This window comes from Lepus europaeus, chromosome 12 (assembly GCF_033115175.1).
Source record: "Lepus europaeus isolate LE1 chromosome 12, mLepTim1.pri, whole genome shotgun sequence".
NCBI lineage: Eukaryota > Metazoa > Chordata > Mammalia > Lagomorpha > Leporidae > Lepus > Lepus europaeus.
In genome coordinates, this window is record NC_084838.1 from 10,225,488 (window position 1) to 10,245,918 (window position 20,431).

General features: G+C 45.5%; 1 protein-coding gene across 9 annotated transcripts in view; it reads left to right on the forward strand.

Annotated features, from left to right (window-relative positions):
• The window catches only part of DENND1A (DENN domain containing 1A), a 566,150-nt gene that overhangs the window by 315,198 nt on the left and 230,521 nt on the right, over positions 1 to 20,431 (forward strand). For all 9 annotated transcript variants that reach the window (XM_062207587.1, XM_062207591.1, XM_062207594.1 and 6 more), the window contains one exon: positions 268 to 378. In XM_062207587.1, coding sequence (XP_062063571.1) covers positions 268 to 378 — 111 coding nt within the window. The remainder of the gene's footprint in view (positions 1 to 267; positions 379 to 20,431) is intronic.

A 20,431-nucleotide genomic window follows, 5' to 3' on the forward strand; every position in this document is an offset into this window, starting at 1 on the left:
CACGGAGAGCAGACACAGTGCTGTGTGCTCCTCACATCGTGAGCTGTAATCACCACACAGACCGCTTCATGGCTGAGGTCCCTTCCGGCTTTCCACCTCATGATTTTATACACGAGTGGGGTTTGCTCTCCCAGGTGAAAAGCACAGGACCAGGAAAGAAGAGAGGATGCTTTCTGATTATTCTGTTTCTCATGCTTTCATTAGGTACTGTTTGTAGTAAGGGCACACCAAATGAGCCACCAACCTTGTCCTTCTTCTTTCTCCTAGAGAAATCTGACGGAATATTTTGTGGCTGTGGATGTTAACAACATGTTGCACCTGTACGCCAGCATGCTCTACGAACGCCGGATACTCATCATTTGCAGCAAACTCAGCACTGTGAGTAGACAGTCTTGAGATGAGCTTCTCAGTGATTTAATTTTAATTGAGAGATGCATCGGCAAGATTAAAGGAAATCCTAGAAAAAGGAATCCGACAGAGTCCCCTCCTAGGGTAACACATCATTTTCATTAATTGTCTATGTTCCCTTTCAGCATCAAAGCACAGTTCGTTTATTTTTATAGTTTCACCACCCGTTATAAATAGTTTTCCACCCGATTATGTGTTAGGAACATTCTGCATATTTCCACAGAAGCTTCCATTATTGTCATTTTTTAGTGTCTACAACATGTTTCGTTGTACTGATGTGTCATCATTTACGAAGTCTTCTCTTCACGGCCTCTTGGGCTGCTCATGGATTAGTCCTGTAGTAGATGACACTGCAGTGAACGTCTTTTGGCTTCTTGTGGCCGATTGCAGTTCGTGTTCTGAGGAGGCCAAAGGAGCTCATTCTGATGAGCGCTGGTGTTTCCTGCTTGCTTCTCAAGTGGGCTGTGCTTGTTTGCAGTGAATGCTGCCCCGTGTGTGAATGTGTCATTGCTGCCACAGCCTTGCCACTGTGTGTGTGTGTGTGTGAGTGAATTCAAGTGTGTTTTTGTTTCGATTTTGCTAATAAAGTAGATGTAAAATGGTCTGTCAGGTTTGCTTTAATTTTTATTTCTTTCATAGAGGTAATATTTTCCATGTTATTTTTTTTCCCTATTTGTATTCTGGTAATGTCTTTTCTCACTTACTTTTTAGGGTCTTGATATTTCTCTTATAAATTAGAATGAGCTCTTTACATATCGCAATAATTTTTGTTACATGTAGAATATAAATATTTTTCATGCTCTTTTCATATTAGTTTCTCACTTGCTTATTATAGAAATTTATATGTTCCCAATAGTTTATGAAAATCAGTTTAAATCCTTTTACAGTTAGCACCAGCGTAATTCTAGCTGGATTCTGCCAGAAAAGCTTTGTCACATATTTATCCATCTATCCATTCATCAACCCATCTTACTTTTTTTGTTGCAATTCAAAGTAAATCTATCGATACATTTCCTTCTAAGAAATTGAATGCCTCTTTGTAGGACTGGCTGCTGCTGCTGCTGCTAGCTAAGACATACAGAAACAGACTGGGAATAGAATAGCTTACAGGTGTCCTTCTGTTGAAAGGATAGGAAAATCCGTTTTACAATGGGAATTTCCGCAGGAGAGGGGCTGTGGATAAAATCGGTTATGTGTTTACCTATCAAGAAAAGGCATCTAGTCATGAGAACTTTGTGAGACAGAGTTACTATCATCATAACGTTCTCATTTCTTTGGTTATGGATTGCTTGTCCAGACCTCACAACTTTTTTTGATTGCCTACTGTATGCCGGACTCATGACACATATAGGTGAGAAAAGTGTAGCCCTCGCCCTCTAGGTAAGAACAGCCCTAGAGTGGACCTCTTGCTTTGTTTTGCACTAAGTTCACAATCTCAGGGCATTAACGTGCAGACCGAGTTTCAGAATGGGTGTTTCATTGCCTCTTTCTGGGGCCAAAAAGAATGAGAGTACATTTGAAAGTGTCTGATCCACAAACAGTTACTGTTGCTTTAGATTACTAAACTTCAGTTGAGCAAAACCAGGCTGTCACTTCAGTGGAACTGAAAATCTTATGATTTATGTTTTTAAAGACTGACTATTAGGGCCAGCGTTGTGGCATAGCGGTTAAGCCAAGGCCCAAGATGCCAGCATCCCATATGAGCGCGGGTTCAAGTCCCGGTTGCTCTACTTCTGATCCAGCTCCTTGATGATGTGCCTGGGAAAGCAGTGGAGGATGGCCCAAGCCCTTGGACCTCTGCACCCACGTGGGAGACCTGGATGAATTTCCTGGCCCTTGGCTTTGGCCTGGCCCTGCCCCAGTTTGGGGAGTGCACCAGTGGATGGAAGACGCCTCTCACTGTCACTCCTTTCTCTGGAAGTCTGCCTTTCAAATAAATAAGTAAATCTTTGGAAAAAAAAAAAAAAGAAGAAGAAGACTGACTATTTATATAAAAGGTAGAATAGAGAGAGAGACAGAAAGAGATCTTCTGTCCTCTGGTTCACTCCTCAGATGGCTGCAATAGCCAAGGCTGGGCCAAACGGAAGCCAGGGGCCTGGCATTCCATCCAGGTCTCCCACATGGGTGGCAGGGGCCCAAGCACTTGAGCCATCCTCTGTTGGTTTCCCAGGTGCATTAGCAGGGAGCTGGATCAGAAGCAGAGCAGCATGGACTGAACAGCACTCCGATATGAAGGCCGGCATTGTAAGCAGTGGCTTAACCTGCTGCTCCAAAATGCTGGTCCTCTGTGATTAGTCACGACGTTCAGAGCCCTTATTGTGTGCCAGGCTCTGTCCCAAGTACTTCATAAGTATTAGCTCATTTAATCCTTACAACAGCAGCCTTGGTGGGTTCTAGTCTTACATTACATCCTTGATCTTGTGGATAAGGAAGAATGCGTCTTCTGGTGATGGTGTTTGCTTACATGTGGTCGATTACACACATGCAGTTAGTTATTCCTGCACCTTCCCAACACTAACATGGGACAGTGGAATAAATCACAACTACAAGGAGCAGTTGTAGCAGAGATTTTTTTGCACAGTAGGAATATACTGTTATCAATTTTGTGCTAGTGTTTGAAAACTAAGGTCAAATGGACAGAAAGATCAAATTTACCAAAATTGTCTCAGGAAGAATTGGAAAAAATTGGTTATTTAATTTTTAGAAACTGAATCAATACTTTATTTTTCCAAATAAAACAGTCAGCCCAGATGGTTTTACAGGTATATTTTTATCATATATCTTGAGGAACAGATAACTTAGTCTTAGACAAATTCTCTAAGAGTCTCGAAGAAAGAGAGATCCACCCCAGCTTTTATTGTGACAGTTGCATGACCTTGACATTCCTTCGCATAAGACAGGACAAGAAAAAAATAGTGTTATCCAGTGTCACTTGTCACCATGAATGTAAAAGTCTTAAACAAAATAGTAAGCAATAAAACCCATAATGACTTAAGTTGGGATGATGCCAAAAGTGTAATTACTTGGAAATCTATTAATATAACTTTCACATTACCATATTGTGAGGGAAAACCCATCATGACTACCAGTAGATGGAGAAGAAAGCATGACCAGATTCATGAGTAGGAAGGTTTACCGTCCTGAAGATGTCATTTCATTCCCAAATGATCTGTAGGCTGAATACAGTTCCACTCCATATCCTAAAGGGATTGTACGTGGTATCTGACAAGCCGATTCTAAACTTAATGTGCAAATCCAAAGAGCCCAGACCTAATGGCTTGTTGAAGATTCCTTTTCCAGACACAAAACTTCCGGTAAAGCTACCGAAGTTAAGACACCAGAAGTGACACAGAGGTGGATGGCACTGAGGAAGCAGAACAAAGAGCCCAGAAACATGGCTGTCTGTTTACTACAGAGGTGGCCTTGTGGAATCCCTGGGGAGGTGACGTACTTTCCAGTCATTGTCTATCCACACAAGGAAGCAAGGGGACGCGGTTTCTGTCTAAATACTAAATGGGTCAAGGGTTTAAGTGGGAAAGACAAAATTTGAAAACTTTTGAGAGGGGCAAAAATAGGAGACTAATCCTCTATGACCTTAGAGTAGAGAGGGATTTCTTTAAAGATGATCCAAAATATATGTTGCCTAAAGGAACAAATGCAATTTGCGAACATTTGTTCATTGAAAGATGCCATTCAGTGACTGAAAAGGCAGATCACAAGCTGAGAAGAGATATTTGCTATAAGAAAAATTGACAGAGGATTACTATTGAAAATACATAAAGGATAATAAAGTTAAAAGGTAGGAAAGACACTGCTCAATAGAAAAGCTGGCCAAAGGCATGAGTGGGCATCTCACAGGAGAGAGATGAGCAGTCTTCAGAAAGCTCCGGGGCGGTGTGGTGGGCCGAGCTGCTGCTTGGACACCCTTTCCCGTGTCCCTGTGCCTGGGGTTGAGTCCCATCTCCACTTCCAATCCCGTTTCCTATTAACCTGCACCCTGAGAGGCAGCGGGAAATGGTTCAAGTACTTCAGCCCCTGCTTCCAACCTGGATGACCTGGAAGGAGTTCCCAGCTCCTGGCTTTGGCCTGGCCCAGCCCTGGCTACTGAAGGAATTTGAAGGGTGAGCCCATGGGTGGAAGATATTCTCTCTCTCTCTCTCTCTCTCTCTCTCCCTCTCTCCTTCTGCCTCTCAAATAAATAAAAGTGCATCATTTTTTAAAAAAGCTCACAGAAAATGCAAAGTATGAAACAACTATACATGGACTTCAAAATTTTTTGCACCAAGATAAACTCATTTTCTAGTTCCATTTTTCCATGAACTTTTGAAGTACCCTTGTATTATTTCAACTTAAGAAAAAGAAAAAAAAAAGCCTTCACAAATAGCTGTATTTTTTTTTTAACTTTTATTTAGTAGATGTAAATTTCCAAAGTACAGTTTGTGGATTACAATGGCATTTTCCCCCTCATAACTTCCCTCCCACCTGCAACCCTCCCATCTCCTGCTCCTTCTCCCATTCCAGTCACATCAAGATTCATTTTCAATTATCTTTATATACAGAAGATCAATTTAGTATATATTAAGTAAAGATTTCATCAGTTTGCCCCCACATAGCACACAAAGTGAAATGGACACTAGGAGAAACAATGACTTGATCAGCCCTTGTCTTGACTGTTGATGTACAATTTAATACTTTATCCCTTTTAGTATTTTTGTTTGTACTACCACGGGTTGAGCTATGTATTTTTTTTAAATATTTATTTTATTTATTTGAAAGATTTACAGAGAGGTAGAGCCAGAGAGAGAGAGAGGTCTTCCATCCGCTGCTTCACTCCCCAAATGGCCACAACAGCCAGAGCTGAGCTGATCAGGAGCCAGGAGCTTCTTCCGGGTCTCACATGTGGGTGCAGAGGCCAAAGGAGTTGGGCCATCTTCCGCTGCTTTTCCAGGCCATAACAGAGAGCTGGATTGAAAGTGGAGTAGCTGGGACTCAAACCAGCGCCCATATGGGATGCCGGCACTGCAGAGCAGGGCTGGCCCCAGTAGTTGAGTCTTGAGTCTTAGCTGAGTTTTCACTTGTTGGTCAGAGACCCCTCTTTGGGGGCTGAGGCTCTCAGCTCACGCACAGTCACAGCATCCTGATTAGCTTCATGGAGCATCTTTGGGCAGGGAGTAGCTGAGCGGACATCAGGTTGAGTCAAGCCTTTGGTCCTCTGCAAAGTTAGAATTTGAAAGTTTTTCAATTGTCACCTTTGATTTCCTCAATGGTGGCTTCTTATGATCTTCTAGGTGGGAGGCAAAGGCTCTTTCAGCCTGAGATCTGGGGCCGGCCCCCTTGTTGGCAGATCCTCCTGGTGTGGCCTGTGATTTCCTGACAAACCACACTTGTCTGCATTTTGTTTGGTGAGATGTAGGCTTAATGCGCCTCTGAGCCTTCAAGAGTCTAAAAGATAAAAGCTGTCAAACTCTCCAGAGTGCCGCCTTGTATACAAACGAGTGTGCACCATAGAGCCAGGCAGTCAGGTAATATGCATTTCAGGGCTTCTCGGTCAATACCATTGTGATATTCCATATGAGAAAAAGGTACTTTTTTGTTCTCTTGGCTCAGTTAATGTATATTGATTGGGTTTTTTTAAATAAATGATAAATAGAGAAAGCTTAACTAAACCTTGTTCTCTAATGTAAGCGCTTCAGTGTGATTTCTGGTAGTACCAAAGCTCATTTTTCTTCTATATGTTCATATCTGAGTGTGATTCCTGCTGCTTTCGGAACCCTTATGGATGGTGGGCAGGTTGAAGATCAGACTTTGACAGAGATAACCTCATGCAATTCCGTCAGTTCTCCTAGAAGATCAGCTGTTATTCCCATGTCATGTAGCGCCCACTGGGAGAGGTGGAATAATCTGATCAGCATCCTCGTCAGTGGGAGAGATGGCTGTGCACATAGATCATTCTGACGCAGTGTCGGGGGAAGGAGGAGGCTTCTGCAAAGGGGAAACAAACAAGGATTATGTGTACAAGGGTATTTCAAAAAGTCCATGGGAAAAGGGTATTGAAAGATAAATTTAATTTGGTACAAAATTGTTTTTGAAATCCATGCATAGTTTCTACAATATACATTTTGAAAAGATTACTTGATTGACTGCTTGAATTCTCATCAGGTGGTTCATCTCCCACTTGGCTGCAAAGGCCAGGGCTGGGCCAAGCTGAAGCCAGGGGCTTGGAGCTCTATCCAGCTCTCCCACGTGGGTGCCAAGAGGTTGGACCCCTGACACCCAGGTGTAGTAACAGGGAACTGAATCAGAAGCAGAGCAGCCAGGACTTAAACTACCACTCTGATTTGGGCTGCTGGTGTTGCAAGGAGCAGCTTAACCCACTCTGCCACAATGCCAGCCCCATAGGGAAGCATTTCAATGAGCTTTTGGAAGACCCCTCATATGCATGGATTTCGAAAGTTTTTTGCACCAAAGTAAATGTAAAGATTGCACTTTCCATGAACTTTTTGAAGTACCCTCTTACAAATGGCTCTTAGCCCTTTCGAAGTGCTTGCCTTGGGGACCAGGGAATGTTTACTGGATGCCCGTTCTTGCTCTATTCAGTACTCTGTGAGGCAGTGGTCCCCAGGCCCAGAGGGTGTTGTTAGGAGTAGAATATCCTTCCTGCTGAGGAAATGGGAGCATTCTTGTAAAGAGCCCCCCAAAATACACTGAACAAAACCTGGTGTGGGGGGGGGCTGGCGCCATGGCTCAACAGGCTAATCCTCCGGCACACCAGGTTCTAGTCCTGGTCAGGGCGCCAGATTCTGTCCCGGTTGCCCCTCTTCCAGGCCAGCTCTCTGCTGTGGCCAGGGAGTGCAGTGGAGGATGGCCCAAGTGCTTGGGCCCTGCACCCACGTGGGAGACCAGGAGAAGCACCTGGCTCCTGGCTTTGGATCAGCGCCGTGCACCGGCTGCAGCGCGCCAGCCGCAGTGGCCATTGGATGGTGAACCAACGGCAAAGGAAGACCTTTTTCTCTGTCTCTCTTTCTCTCACTGTCCACTCTGCCTGTCAAAAAAAAAAAAAAAAAAAAAAACTAAAAAAAAAACCTGGTGGGGAAGGTTACTGGTGGAGCTAACATTGGTTTGAGTGAAAAGCAAGACCTGGTTGTATAGTAATTAGAAATAGCTCCAAGACTGTCAGGGAGGCCTGTTGAGAGTGTCCACAGATTTGGGGTGCAGAACACCCTTGTTTAGATTCACACTCGGTGCTCCCTACAGAAGCCCCTGTACCCCCCACTCTTTTAAGATTCATTTAACCTTTCGAGATGCCAGCGCTGTGCCAGGCACTGTGCTGTGCAGGTATATGAGATCGTTGCATTTTTGTATTAATTCTTGCAGCAGCCCTGGGAGTTCTTGGCTTTCTCCTCCTTTTGCAGATGAGAATGTTGGCACCAAGGACATTAGAGTGCCTTGGCTGTGACGAGCAGTGGAGGTCTGGAATTAAAACCACTTCTCTTCTTCCGGCCATGAGCAGCCTCCTAGTAACCTTCCGTTTGTCTTGAGTTCCCTACAACTCTCATACTTAGAGAAATATTCTTGGCATAATTCTGTTGACCATGGACCTGAATGATAAAGAACTTCAGCCTGGCCTTTGCCTTTGAATGCACATGTAGGCTTCTCACTTCAGGTGGAGCAAGCCCCTCCTGTGTGCTGGGCCCCACTCTGGAACCAGTGCAGGGACTCAGCAGACTCAGGTGTGGCTGTCTGGCTGGCACACTCAGTCTGCTAGCCCGAGCTCTCCCTCCATAAGCAGTGTTCAGCTGTGGTCCACTCTATCTGTGCCTTGAAAGACTCAGCTGTCTCCCAGCTGCACCTGTGCGATTCTCCTGCCATGAGCATAGTTTTGGTGGGACCCTGGGGCACATCTTCTCTAACTTGCTGTGGCTTTTCTAGTCTCATTTTGGGATGGAACAATAACAACAAAAATAGCCTCATATTGTCTCCCTGTCAGTTTATTTCTAATTAGGTGAATAAAAATTTGTCCCAGGGAACATGGGGCTTGAGCAGGATCTGAAGAGTGCGGGGTCTCCCCATGGACACCCCGTGGCTGGCCCATAGGAGATGCTTCAGTATTTGAGAAAGGCCTAGATGCTTTCCCAGCTTAACCCTGATCCCGACCCACTCGCTCCCACTGACCGCGTCCGTTGCCTGAGCACCACCTGGTTTCGTGACCTGAGGAAGGGCCACGCTGTGAAGGAAGCCGTTTTTCAGACTTGGCTTCACTTTTCCTCCTTTCCTGGTCACCTTCACCTTGTCCTGAACACGCCAGGATTCCTGGTGCTACTGGAATAGAAAAACCCCATCCTGTTTGCTTATCTGCAGCTCTTCTAGCAGAGACCAGAGAGTGGCAGTTTAAGGTTGGAAGTGCTGGACCAGAGCCAAGACCTCTTTGCCTGCACACTCCGCTCTGCACGTTCCAGCCTTAGGAACAAACTGCATTATTTTGTTTCAAACTGTGCTCAAGGGGAGCCAAGACCTTGTAACTGGAAACTTCCCAAACAGAGAATTCTAAGAGTAAATTTAGTGTTCTGTTTAAAAAATAAAATAAGTCAAACATTTTGTTTGTTCATCTTTTATATGTAAAGAGAGCAAGAGATTAACCTAGTTCACACTAACAGCCTAAGAAGACTGTTCAGAGAAGTGAGAAGAAAACTAATCCCTTTGGTGAAGAGGGAAATCCTTAGCAAAATGTAATGAAGTGGCATGAAATACAGACTCCACAGCCAAACTTTCAAATAACATAGCCTCTCTAATCTCCATTACATAAAATTTTATTGTGGCTCAGAGAATATTAAAAACTGTGAAAAATAAACGAAAGGCACTTCCAGGGACAGGGAATAGGAGAAAAGATCGGTATGTTTTATTTATGTGGTTTCTCTTCTGGTTTGTAAGTGTAAATACAATTAACTGCTTTTTGAACTATGGTCTTCATTTAATTATGTGTGAGTTGTTTTTCTCTTACTGGTGTTGAAGTATAACTGGAAAGAAGAACCTAGAGATCTACGGAGACTCTATATATAGTGTAACACAGAGTATTGGCAGTTTGGTTTGATGTGACTTCTACCAGACAGGGTCTGTCTGCCTGCTGGTTTTTACCTCCCTCTTCTGCCTCTTCTGTTGCACCAACAAACATGGAGCACTGTTTTGCACTGGGTGCAATTTTTAGATTATCAGTGATTCCGAAGTCCTGGTGTCCACGGACTCAATGTCGTAGAGTCACCCAGAGAGCTTGTTAAAAGCACAGGATCTCAGGCAGCAGTGGAACCACAGCATATCTATTTTTTTTTTTTTTTTTGACAGGCAGAGTGGACAGTGAGAGAGAGAGAGAGAGACAGAGAGAAAGGTCTTCCTTTTGCCGTTGGTTCACCCTCTAATGGCCGCCGCGGTAGCGCGCTGCGGCCGGCACACCGCGCTGATCCGATGGCAGGAGCCAGGTGCTTCTCCTGGTCTCCCATGGGGTGCAGAGCCCAAACACTTGGGCCATCCTCCACTGCACTCCCTGGCCACAGCAGAGAGCTGGCCTGGAAGAGGGGCAACCGGGACAGGATCGGTGCCCCGACCGGGACTAGAACCCGGTGTGCCGGCGCCGCAAGGCGGAGGATTAGCCTGTTGAGCCACGGCGCCGGCCAGCATATCTATTTTTTAAGGTTCTCCAAGTGATTGATGCAGGGCCAGGTTTGAAACCAGTGAGTAGTCAGTGCTCTAAAGCAAAAGTAATGCTTATGCCTTGGTAGTGGTTATTCTGCATTTTCATTTTTAGAGTTCATAGTAGAGAGGATGAACCCAGAAAGCTCTGTTTTCCTATTTCTCTTTGAGAGGACTTTGATTTTGCCCGTAGCTGGTCTAGAAGATGACACTGAAAAGTATGATCTGCTCTTGGTGACATTACAGAACGCCAGTGCAGCTCACCAGTGTACTCTCCAGCACCCATGTTTAAATAAGTCTAGAGAAACAATGCTGCTTTTTAGCCATTTTTTTTTTTTTTAAGATTCTCTTTATAGAGAGGTAGCGTTACAGACAGAAAGATCTTCCATCCACTGGTTCACTCCTCAACTGGCCGCAATAGCCAGAGCTGGGCCGATCTGAAGCTAAAGCTAACATTTCTTCCAGGTCTCCCACCTGGGTGCAGGGACCCAAGGCGTGGGCCATCCTGCTTCTTTCCCAGGCCAAAACAGAGAACTAGATCAGAAGAGAGGAGCTGGGACACAAACTAGTACCCATGTGGGAGGGACGCCAGTGCCACAGAGGCAGGCTTAGCCTACTCTGCCACAGCACTGGCCCTGAGCCATTTCTTAAAGAACATGGCAGAAAATGCTACTACTTTAATAACATAGTTAATTTACAAAAAAAAAAAAATTATGATCCTTGGATTGTAGGACTGCTTCTGACATGGCTCTTAAGTCTCAAATCTCTACCACAAACCAATAATGAGTAATATTCAAGTCCTTGACATCTTAATATAATCAGAAAACTCAAATTGACACTTGCTGTGGTAGGCGTGTATGTGGCTTTCTTTTTTTTTTTTTTTAACTTTTATTTAACAAATATAAATTTCCAAAGTACAGCTTTTGGATTACAGTGGCTTCCCCCCACATAACTTTCCTCCCACCTGCAACCCTCCCATCTCCCACTCCCTCTCCCATTCCAGTCACATCAAGATTCATTTTCAATTCTCTTTCTATACAGAAGATCAATTTAGTATATATTAAGTAAAGATTTCAACAGTTTGCACCCACACAGAAACACGAAGTGTAAAGTACTGTAAGAGTACTAGTTATGGCATTAATTCACATTGTACAACATATTAAGGACAGAGATCCTAGATGGCGAGGATGCACATCTAGATGCACAGTGACTCCTATTGTTGACTTAACAATTGACACTCTTGTTTATGGCATCAGCAGTCACTCTAGGCTCTTGTCATGAGTTTGCCAAGGCTATGAAAGCCTTTTGAGTTCATTACAAAAAAACCGGGCACCTACTATGTGCTAAGTCACTGGAGCGAGGAGTCCGTGGTTGTTCCTACAGGCTGAAAGTACGGCCACTTTGGTAAACCAGCGTATTAGCGCTTGCAGTCAAGGGCTGGTCCTGAGAGAATGAAAATTCACATTTTTTTTCCTTTTCTGCTACCTTGATGGCTACACAAGATGCACTAGACAGCCCTGGTAGTGATATTATTTCCCAGAAAAAGGGATAGCAAGGCTGGTGGTGAGAGCATCACACAGTGAATCAGGATGGTTTTGTTCCATGTCTGCCTACCCTTTGAAACTTTCTAGACATATGGCCTTGGCAAGTTACTTGACCTCTCCAAGTCTCTTTCACCTCCTCTCTAAAACAACAGGTGTGGTTTAACAACCACCCTACCGCAAGGCTGCTGAAAGGACCCAGAGATCCTGGGAGGGAAAAACCTAGCCCAGCGCCGGCACGCACCACTCACTCAGGAAGCCTTACTTAGCGTGCACCTTATCCTTGCAGGCTGGTGAACCACATCTGACTTGCAGGAACAAGGAGGGTGCTAGAGACCTGGCGAGAATTCTGTAGCTGGCAGTAGTGGATGGAGAACGAATCCGAGCGACAGAATAGTCATAGGAAGCCCTGTGAGGTCCTGCACACCCACGCACTTCTCACTAGGCACTAAGTAGTCATTTCTTGTTCGGCCTTCACAGTCCTCAGACGTAGAGCTCAAAGTAGCCTAAGAAGCTGCTGTGGTCCCTTGACCCGCTGACCACCTGCCAGTCCCGCAGCAGGGAGGAGGGCTGGCAGAGTCTCCTCCTTCATCCTTGCAGGCGATGTCTGCTCCATCGATGCCCCTGTCTCTGTGAAGCAGGCCTGACTTTTGCCCCAGGCAGAATTAATGATTCCTTCTTTGTATGCTGACACACTTGAACCTCTATTACAGCACCTCTTTCATAATGCTTTTGTGTTGAAGTTGATTGTTTGCATTTTGATCTTTCTCTCTCAGTTTCAGATTGCTGGAGGGCATGGCATGTACACAGAGTGGATACTTGGTAATTGTCGGATTAATACAGATCAGAGTAGAGAAGCAGTTTCTTGTGCGCTAAAGCACAGATATGACTTCCCTGGGTTCACATCCAACCTGTGCCACTAGCTCTACGCCCTCACACAAGTTCTTTGTCACCTGGGAACCTTAGTTTTCTCATCTGTAAAATGGGGACAATAATGCTACCTACCTTGTCAGGCTCTGGTGAAGATTAAATGAGATAAACAAATGTGAAGCACTGTTCCCAGTGTTCGGTAGATAGTAAATACTAATGAACTAATCGTGGTTGTAGCTATTTTATAACTTTAACCCTTCTAAGTTCCCTGTCACTTTCCAAGTTTGGATTTGCCTGACAAACTGTATCGGAGAATGTCTAGTGTTGTGGCACAGAGGCTTATGCTACCTCTTGCCATACCTGCATCCCAGATTGGAGTGCCTGCTGCTCCGCTTCTGACCTAGCTTCTTTTTAATGCACCTGAGAAGGCAGCAGAAAATGGTCCAATGACTTGGCCCCCTGCTACCCATGTGGGAGATCCAGATAGAATTCCTGGCTCCTGGGACCAGCACCATGGCTCACTTGGTTAATCCTCCGCCTGCGGGGCCGGCATCCCATGTGGGCGCCGGCTTCTAGTCCCGGTTGCTCCTCTTCCAGTCCAGCTCTTTGTGGCCCAGGAGAGCAGTGGTGGATGGCCCAGGAGGGCAGTGGTGGATGGCCCAAGTGCTTGGACCCCTGCACCCGCATGGGAGACCAGGAGGAAGCACCTGGCTCCTGGCTTCGGAACGGCGCAGAACCAGCCATAGCGGCCATTTGGGGAGTGAACCAACAGAATGAAGACCTTTCTGTCTGTCTCTCTCTCACTGTCTATAACTATACCTGTCAAATAAATTAAAAAAAAATAGAATTCCTGGCTCCTGGTTCCAGCCTGGCCAAGACCTGGCTGTTGCAACCATTTGGAAAATCCCTCTCTTTTGCTCTGCTTTTCAAATACATACATACCTACAGGTTACATACGATGTACATACACATTGTAAAGAGGAGAATCTTCTTTTTGTATGCATGCAAATTTATTAGCTTACCACCCAAGGCTTTTTAGCTTCTTTTCCATGTTTGTATACTTGACAGATAGGTACTGATGATTTTGTGTTCAGTTATGCCTTCTTTCTTTTAAAAAAGAAATATAGCTCCTGGGGGCTGGCGCTGTGGCGTAATGGGTTAACACCCTAGCCTGAAGTGCCGGCATCTTGTATGGGCACCAGTTCTAGTCCTGGCTGCTCCTCTTCCGATCCAGCTCTCTGCTGTGGCCTGGGAAAGCAGTAGAAGATGGCCCAAGTCCTTAGGCCCCTGCACCCACATGGGAGACTGGGAAGAAGCTCCTGGCTCCTGGCTTTGGATTGGTGCAGTTCCGGCCATTGCGGCCAGTTGGGGAGTGAACCAGCAGATGGAAGACCTCTCTCTCTGCCTCTCCTCTCTCTGTGTAATTCTGACTTTCAAATAAATAAATAAATAAATCTTTTAAAAAAATAAATATAGCTCTTTATTAAAGCAACAGTTTAAATCCGTTAGCTAAACATAACTTATGACCCTAGAAATACAGAGGGTCTCCAAAAAATTCATGGAAGATGGGTATTATGAAAAGAACTATGCATGAATTTCAATTTTTTTTTTTAAAGATTTATTTATTTGAGGCCGGCGCCGCGGCTCACTAGGCTAATCCTCCGCCTTGCGGAGCCGGCACACCGGGTTCTAGTCCCGGTCGGGGCACCGATCCTGTCCCGGTTGCCCCTCTTCCAGGCCAGCTCTCTGCTTTGGCCAGGGAGTGCAGTGGAGGATGGCCCAAGTGCTTGGGCCCTGCACCCCATGGGAGACCAGGATAAGCACCTGGCTCCTGCCATCAGATCAGCGCGGTGCGCCGGCCGCAGCGCGCCTACCGCGGCGGCCATTGTAGGGTGAACCAACGGCAAAAGGAAGACCTTTCTCTCTGTCTCTCTCTCTCACTGTCCACTCTGCCTGTCAAAAAAAAAAAAAAAAAGATTTATTTATTTGACAGCAGAGAGCTGGACTGGAAGAGGAGCAACTGGGACTAGAACCTGGCGCCCACATGGGATTCTGGCGCCGCAGGCAGAGGATTAGCCAAGTGAGCCACGGCGCCGGCCCCAGAATTTCCAATTTTTTGGCACCAAAAATAACCTTAGCTTCTATTTACATTTTCCACAAACTTTTGGAAATACCTTCATATTTTCAAAGAAATATAAATATCTACTACTTAAGCTACACTTGGGGTAGCAAATAGATTTTTTTCCTGAGTGCCCGCTTTGACCTGTTGGCAATGTGTGCCTGCTGGGAGGAAGCCTGGGGCCATAGCCCACCTCTGCCATCAGTTTGTAGTGCCTGTCATAGAGAATGGAGGGAAGGTGGTATCTTTGCTGGCTCTGTGTTGAAATGGATTGTTATCAATCCTCATTTAACCTTGCCTTTGTCTTTTTCATCTTCAAGATGAAAAGAAAGCTCTTTTCCTCACTCACAGTGCTGTGGGCTTCTTTACGTGTAGTTTACCATACCATGGCTTCGACCTCGGCTTTGGTAGCTCAAGCTGTTCTCTGGCAGTTTCAGTTGCTTTGATGTTTTGAAGTGTCAAATCTTGGCAGGAAAGCTTGTTGCCCTGGTTATTAACTTACTCTAATTACTCTAGTTAGTAGGTAGCTTTAAAAAAAAAAAAAAAAAAAAAAAAAGGAAAGAGAAGTGATTAAGTAGGCGCTGATGGCCAGAGAAGGCTTCCTCCTCCTGCCCAGGCGGCACTGCACTTGGGAAAAGTTGTTTTCCTTGACTCCGTGTTGGGGCTTTTGGTTTCTGTTCATGTTTTCTCTTCCTTTTCCCTGAAGGATAATGGAGAAGGAAGAGATGAGATGCGTTCCACCAAAGTGAGGGAAAACCTACTTCAAGAACTGTCACTCCCCTTACCCCAGTGAGAAGAGGCACTGCATTTTGGCTTCTAAGAAGTGCCAAGACATTCTTTGCCCCTTCCTTCTTTCCACTCACGTGCCTGGCATCTGTCTAGACTAGCTGAAGGCTCTTTGATTTCTGAGGCTTTCCAAGTTGCCTCTCTGCTCAGGCATCTTTGATAGTTTCTTAAAAGCCAGCTTTCCCCCGACTAAGGAGGGTAAACACAGTTTGAACATGGCTGAACCATTTATGATGAAAGGCTTTCTCGCACCTGCGGAAGGGTTGGATAAGTTAACTGTCCGAGTCCCTGCAGAGTTTGCTCAAAGCTTTTAGCTGATTTTTCATGGACTTTCTGTTAGAGACTAAATCATAATCATAAACAAGCAAAAACCACAGCACTGTTGGAACCATGATACCAGTGATTTCCTGATGATTGCAAAGATGGTTTGTAACTAAATCAAAGAATCCAGTTCTCAAACTGTGAAGGCTCACCTCTTCCCCAAGACACATAACACTTCTTTTTTTTTAAGACTTATTTATTTATTCGAAAGTCAGAGTTATACAGAGAAAGAAGGAGAGGCAGAGAGAGGGAGAGAGAGGTCTTCCATTGGTTCACTCCCCAACTGGCCGCAACCGCCAGAGCTGTGCCGATCTGAAGCCAGGAGCTTCTTTCAGGTCTCCCACGTGGGTGCAGGGGCCTGAGGACCTGGACCTTCTACTGCTTTCCCAGGCCATAGCAGAGAGCTGGATGGGAAGTGGAGCAGCTGGGACTCGAAGCGGGCCCATATGGGATGCCGGCACTGCAGGTGGCAGCTTTACCTGCTACACCACAGCACTGGCCCCAACCTTTCTACATAGAATGATTCTTGCTTGAAGTGAATAAACTTAAAAATGACTGCCTTTAGAGTTGGTAATCTGGTCCTCTTTATCAGTTTATGTTTAGATTCAGAGGGGTAATCAAGATACCTTGAACCTTGTGAAGGGAGGTATCAGCTTAGTTAACTCTGAGTTCTGAGATGTGATGTTAAGCTGGAGGCGTTCTGCATCCCCCAGACATTTGCTCAGCACCTGTTCTCAGGCAGGCACCCCTGGAGGCAAGCAGAGCCAAGCAGAGCCGAGTGTGCTTGCTGTCCTTGAGGAGTTCTCCCCTGTAGCCTTGTGCGCCTGGTCTCCTGAGATCTTCAGAGGTGCACGGCCTAGCGCGGAAGGAAGGCTGTGCCCTCTGCAGCGAGGTGATGGAGATGGGGTGGCTGAAAGGTAGCTCAGGAGTCCACGGGGGCTCTGGAGCTGCCGGGATGAGAAAGTGAGGGCGGCTTTTTCAGAGGACTCTGATTAGCTCGTGCTGGTCAGCCTGAAGGAAGAGGGTAAGCTGGGCCGGGGGAGCAGTTCCCCCAGAAATGCAGGTCATCAGAGCTGCGAGGGGCACAGTTATCATGTGGTCCAGCCTCTCGTTTTACAGATTCAGGAAACTGAGACCACCAGAGGAAGGGGTTTGCTCAGAACACAGTTAGCTGAAGACTCCATTTACGTATGAGAAAGGCACCCTAACAGATAGTGGGACTTTAATACTTTTAAGCCCAACTTTCAAATATGTGTGCCTAAAACAGGATGTAAACCTTTCTATTTGACTGACAGTCGTGACTTCATTGTCAGAATTAAAGACAGTACAGCTACTGAGTTATATATAACTAACCTCCAGGAAATGATCAGATCTGTGCTTGGTTTTAAAATGATTATTTGCTAGAGTGGGTGTTAGGCTGCCACTTGGAAAGCCTGCATTCCATATCTGAGTGCCCGGGTTTGAGTGCCAACTCTGCTCTCTATTCTAGTTTCCTGCTCATTCACACCCTGGGAAGCAGCAGGTGATGGCTCAAGTCCTAGGGTCCCTGCCACTCACGTGGAAGACCAAGTTGAATTCCTGGCTTTGGCCTGGCCCAGCCCTGGCTGTTGCAGGCTTTTGGGGGAGTGAATCAGCAGATGGGAACTCTTGTCTCTGCCTTTCAAGTAAATATTAAAAGTATTTTTTGTTTAAAATTATTTTCTGGCCGGCGCCGCGGCTCACTAGGCTAATCCTCCGCCTTGCGGCGCCGGCACACCGGGTTCTAGTCCCGGTCGGGGCACCGATCCTGTCCCGGTTGCCCCTCTTCCAGGCCAGCTCTCTGCTGTGGCCAGGGAGTGCAGTGGAGGATGGCCCAAGTGCTTGGGCCCTGCACCCCATAGGAGACCAGGAGAAGCACCTGGCTCCTGCCATCGGAACAGCGCGGTGCGCCGGCCGCAGCGCGCTACCGCGGCAGCCATTGGAGGGTGAACCAACGGCAAAAGGAAGACCTTTCTCTCTGTCTCTCTCTCACTGTCCACTCTGCCTGTCAAAAAAAAAAAAAATTATTTTCTGTTATTGTGTCCTGGTTATTTGGTCATCTAACAGCAAGGCAAATGCATGGCTACATCACTGATCGGTGCTGAGAGCGCTTACTGCCTCATCTATGTCGGAACCCTCAGCACAGTGGATGACACAGGGAAGGCACACAGGCAGTGTTTTGAGTTAATTTATGCATTGTTGGAGACACAGTGGCCATTATAGTCTGACAGACCTGGGTGTGAGTCCCAGTTCTGTCACTTTCTAACGATGTGGCCTTGGGCGAGTTATTTCACCTCTGAGACCATTTGCATCTCTGTAAAATGTGATGGGTGCAAGTGTGTCTCCATGCACACATTCCTTTACAACAAAACTATGCAAGGGCCTCAACCTCCAGCATGGTGCCTGGCACCTAGACTGTTGGGAGTTGCAGGTTTTTTTTTTTTTTTTTTTGGGGGGGGGGATCCTTATTTTTATTCCATGTTCAATTTCAGAACTGCCTTTAGGAATCAAAGCATTAGAATCTAAGATTGTGGCAGTCTGGACATCATCTCCAAGAAATTCCTTAAACAGGCAGGGAAGTGTCCTTGTGACTTTCCGGCCCCATCATTGCTCCCTCTCCACTTATGTTCTGCCCCTGCTGCCTTCTCTCCTCCCCTCCCTTTGCCTCAAAGAAAACTCATAGAGCCAGAGAGAAAGCTCCAAGGTATAACTGACCTTGTGCACCTTTAATTGAGGACAGAATTTGCTAATCTGTGGCCAAAAACCCACCAGTGGTTTACTTTTATAGTTCGTGTCCTGGCTAGACTGGCTGGTGGCTGGATAATTTGTCTATTTTTGTCTGGAGTCTTAGACTATTCAAGCCGCTTCAGGGCAAAATCTTTTGGGGTGTCATTAAGTGGGATTGATAATTGGCTTCTGATGAATATTCATTGTGACTAATGACTTTGGGCAAATTTTACACATACTATCTTTCTTTTCTCCCACTGAGTGAGATTTTGATAGGATCATTTTCCTCAACTTGCACTTCAATTAAATATTCACAATACCCTTTTGTTGACTACACTCCAAATTGTATACATTCATTACTTTTAAATGCTGTCTTCTGCAAGGAATGACCAAAGGCCTTTAGAACTCTGATTTTTAGAAGTGGCTTTTAGAGTGATTCTTTAAAAGAAGTGACCAGTAATTCAGTATGGAATATAATACATTATTCCTGGTTAAACATAGATATACATTAAGACTGCTGCCATAATCAACTTAGCCACAGTTCTTAAATAACAAAGCACATAGTTTGTTCATTTAGGATTTTGGCTAAGAGCCAAACAATTACCTCTTTTTGTTTGTTTTCTTGATCAAATAGGTGAAAGTATTTTACCTCAATTGCAGATTTGGTCCTTAAACACATCTTAAAGCTTGTATCTCTCTTTTTTTTTTAACTGAAGATGAAGTAATATTTAAAAAAAATTGGCAATTAGGTAGACTGATGTTTGTTTTTTGTTTTGCTTTGAGGCTAAAGAGACATAAATAGAACACTGAAGATAAGGTCTCTGTTGCTTTATTGGGTGAAATAGGATTTTGGACCCAAACCAAATTAAGCCAAAAAGGGGGGGTGGGGTGGGGCGGGCAGGTAATCAAGTTCAGTCTCAAGCAGGAACATTCTGCTGAAGGCTTTTCTCAAAGAGAATTGTGAATGAGTTTGTGTGCTGATGTTACCTTACCTTTGCAAGGCACCTTATACATTTTGAGAATGCTTTTACTTATTTATTTCATGTGTTGTATGAGATGTGAACTAGGTGTATTAATGAATGAACTTGATTTTCCTAACATAGTTGTGTGTCTAGATCAGATACCCCACCCTGTGAGACTCATGAAGACCTCGGTGCCAGTACTGTGGTACTTTGTACACGACTGTCTTTATTTTGCAAACATATTAGAAGTACAATGTTTTGGGGGCCAGCACCATGGTGTAGCGGGTAAAGTCGCTGCCTATAGTGTAGGCTTTCCATGTGATGCCAGTTCAAGTCCTGGCTGCTCCTCTTCAGGTCCAACTCTCTGCTATAGCCTGGGAAAGCAGTAGAAGATGCCCAAGTCCTTGGGCCCCTGCACCCACATGGGAGACACAGAAAAAGCTCCGAGTTTTGGATCGGCACAGCTCTGGCCATTGCGGCCATCTGGGGAATGAACCAGCAGATGGAAGACTCTCTCATTCTCTCTTTCTCTCTCTGCCTCTGCTTCTCTGTAACTCTGCCTTTCAAATAAATAAATCTTTTTTAAACAAAAGTCATAGAGGCCGGTGCCGTGGCTTAACAGACTAACCCTCCACCTTGCAGCGCCGGCACACCGTGTTCTAGTCCCGGTTGGGACGCTGGATTCTATCCCGGTTGCCCCTCTTCCAGGCCAGCTCTCTGCTATGGCCCAGGAATGCAGTGGAGGATGTCCCAGGTCCTTGGGCCCTGCACCCACATGGGAGACCAGGAGAAGCACCTGGCTCCCGGCTTCGAATCAGCGCGATGTGCCGGCCACGGCGGCCATTGGAGGGTGAACCAATGGCAAAAAGGAAGACATTTCTCTCTGTCTCTCTCTCTCTCACTATCCACTCTGCCTGTCAAAAAAAAAAATTTTTTTTAAAGTTGTAGTCTGTTTTGTTGTTTATTCAGTATGCATCACGTGCACTGGCACTTACATA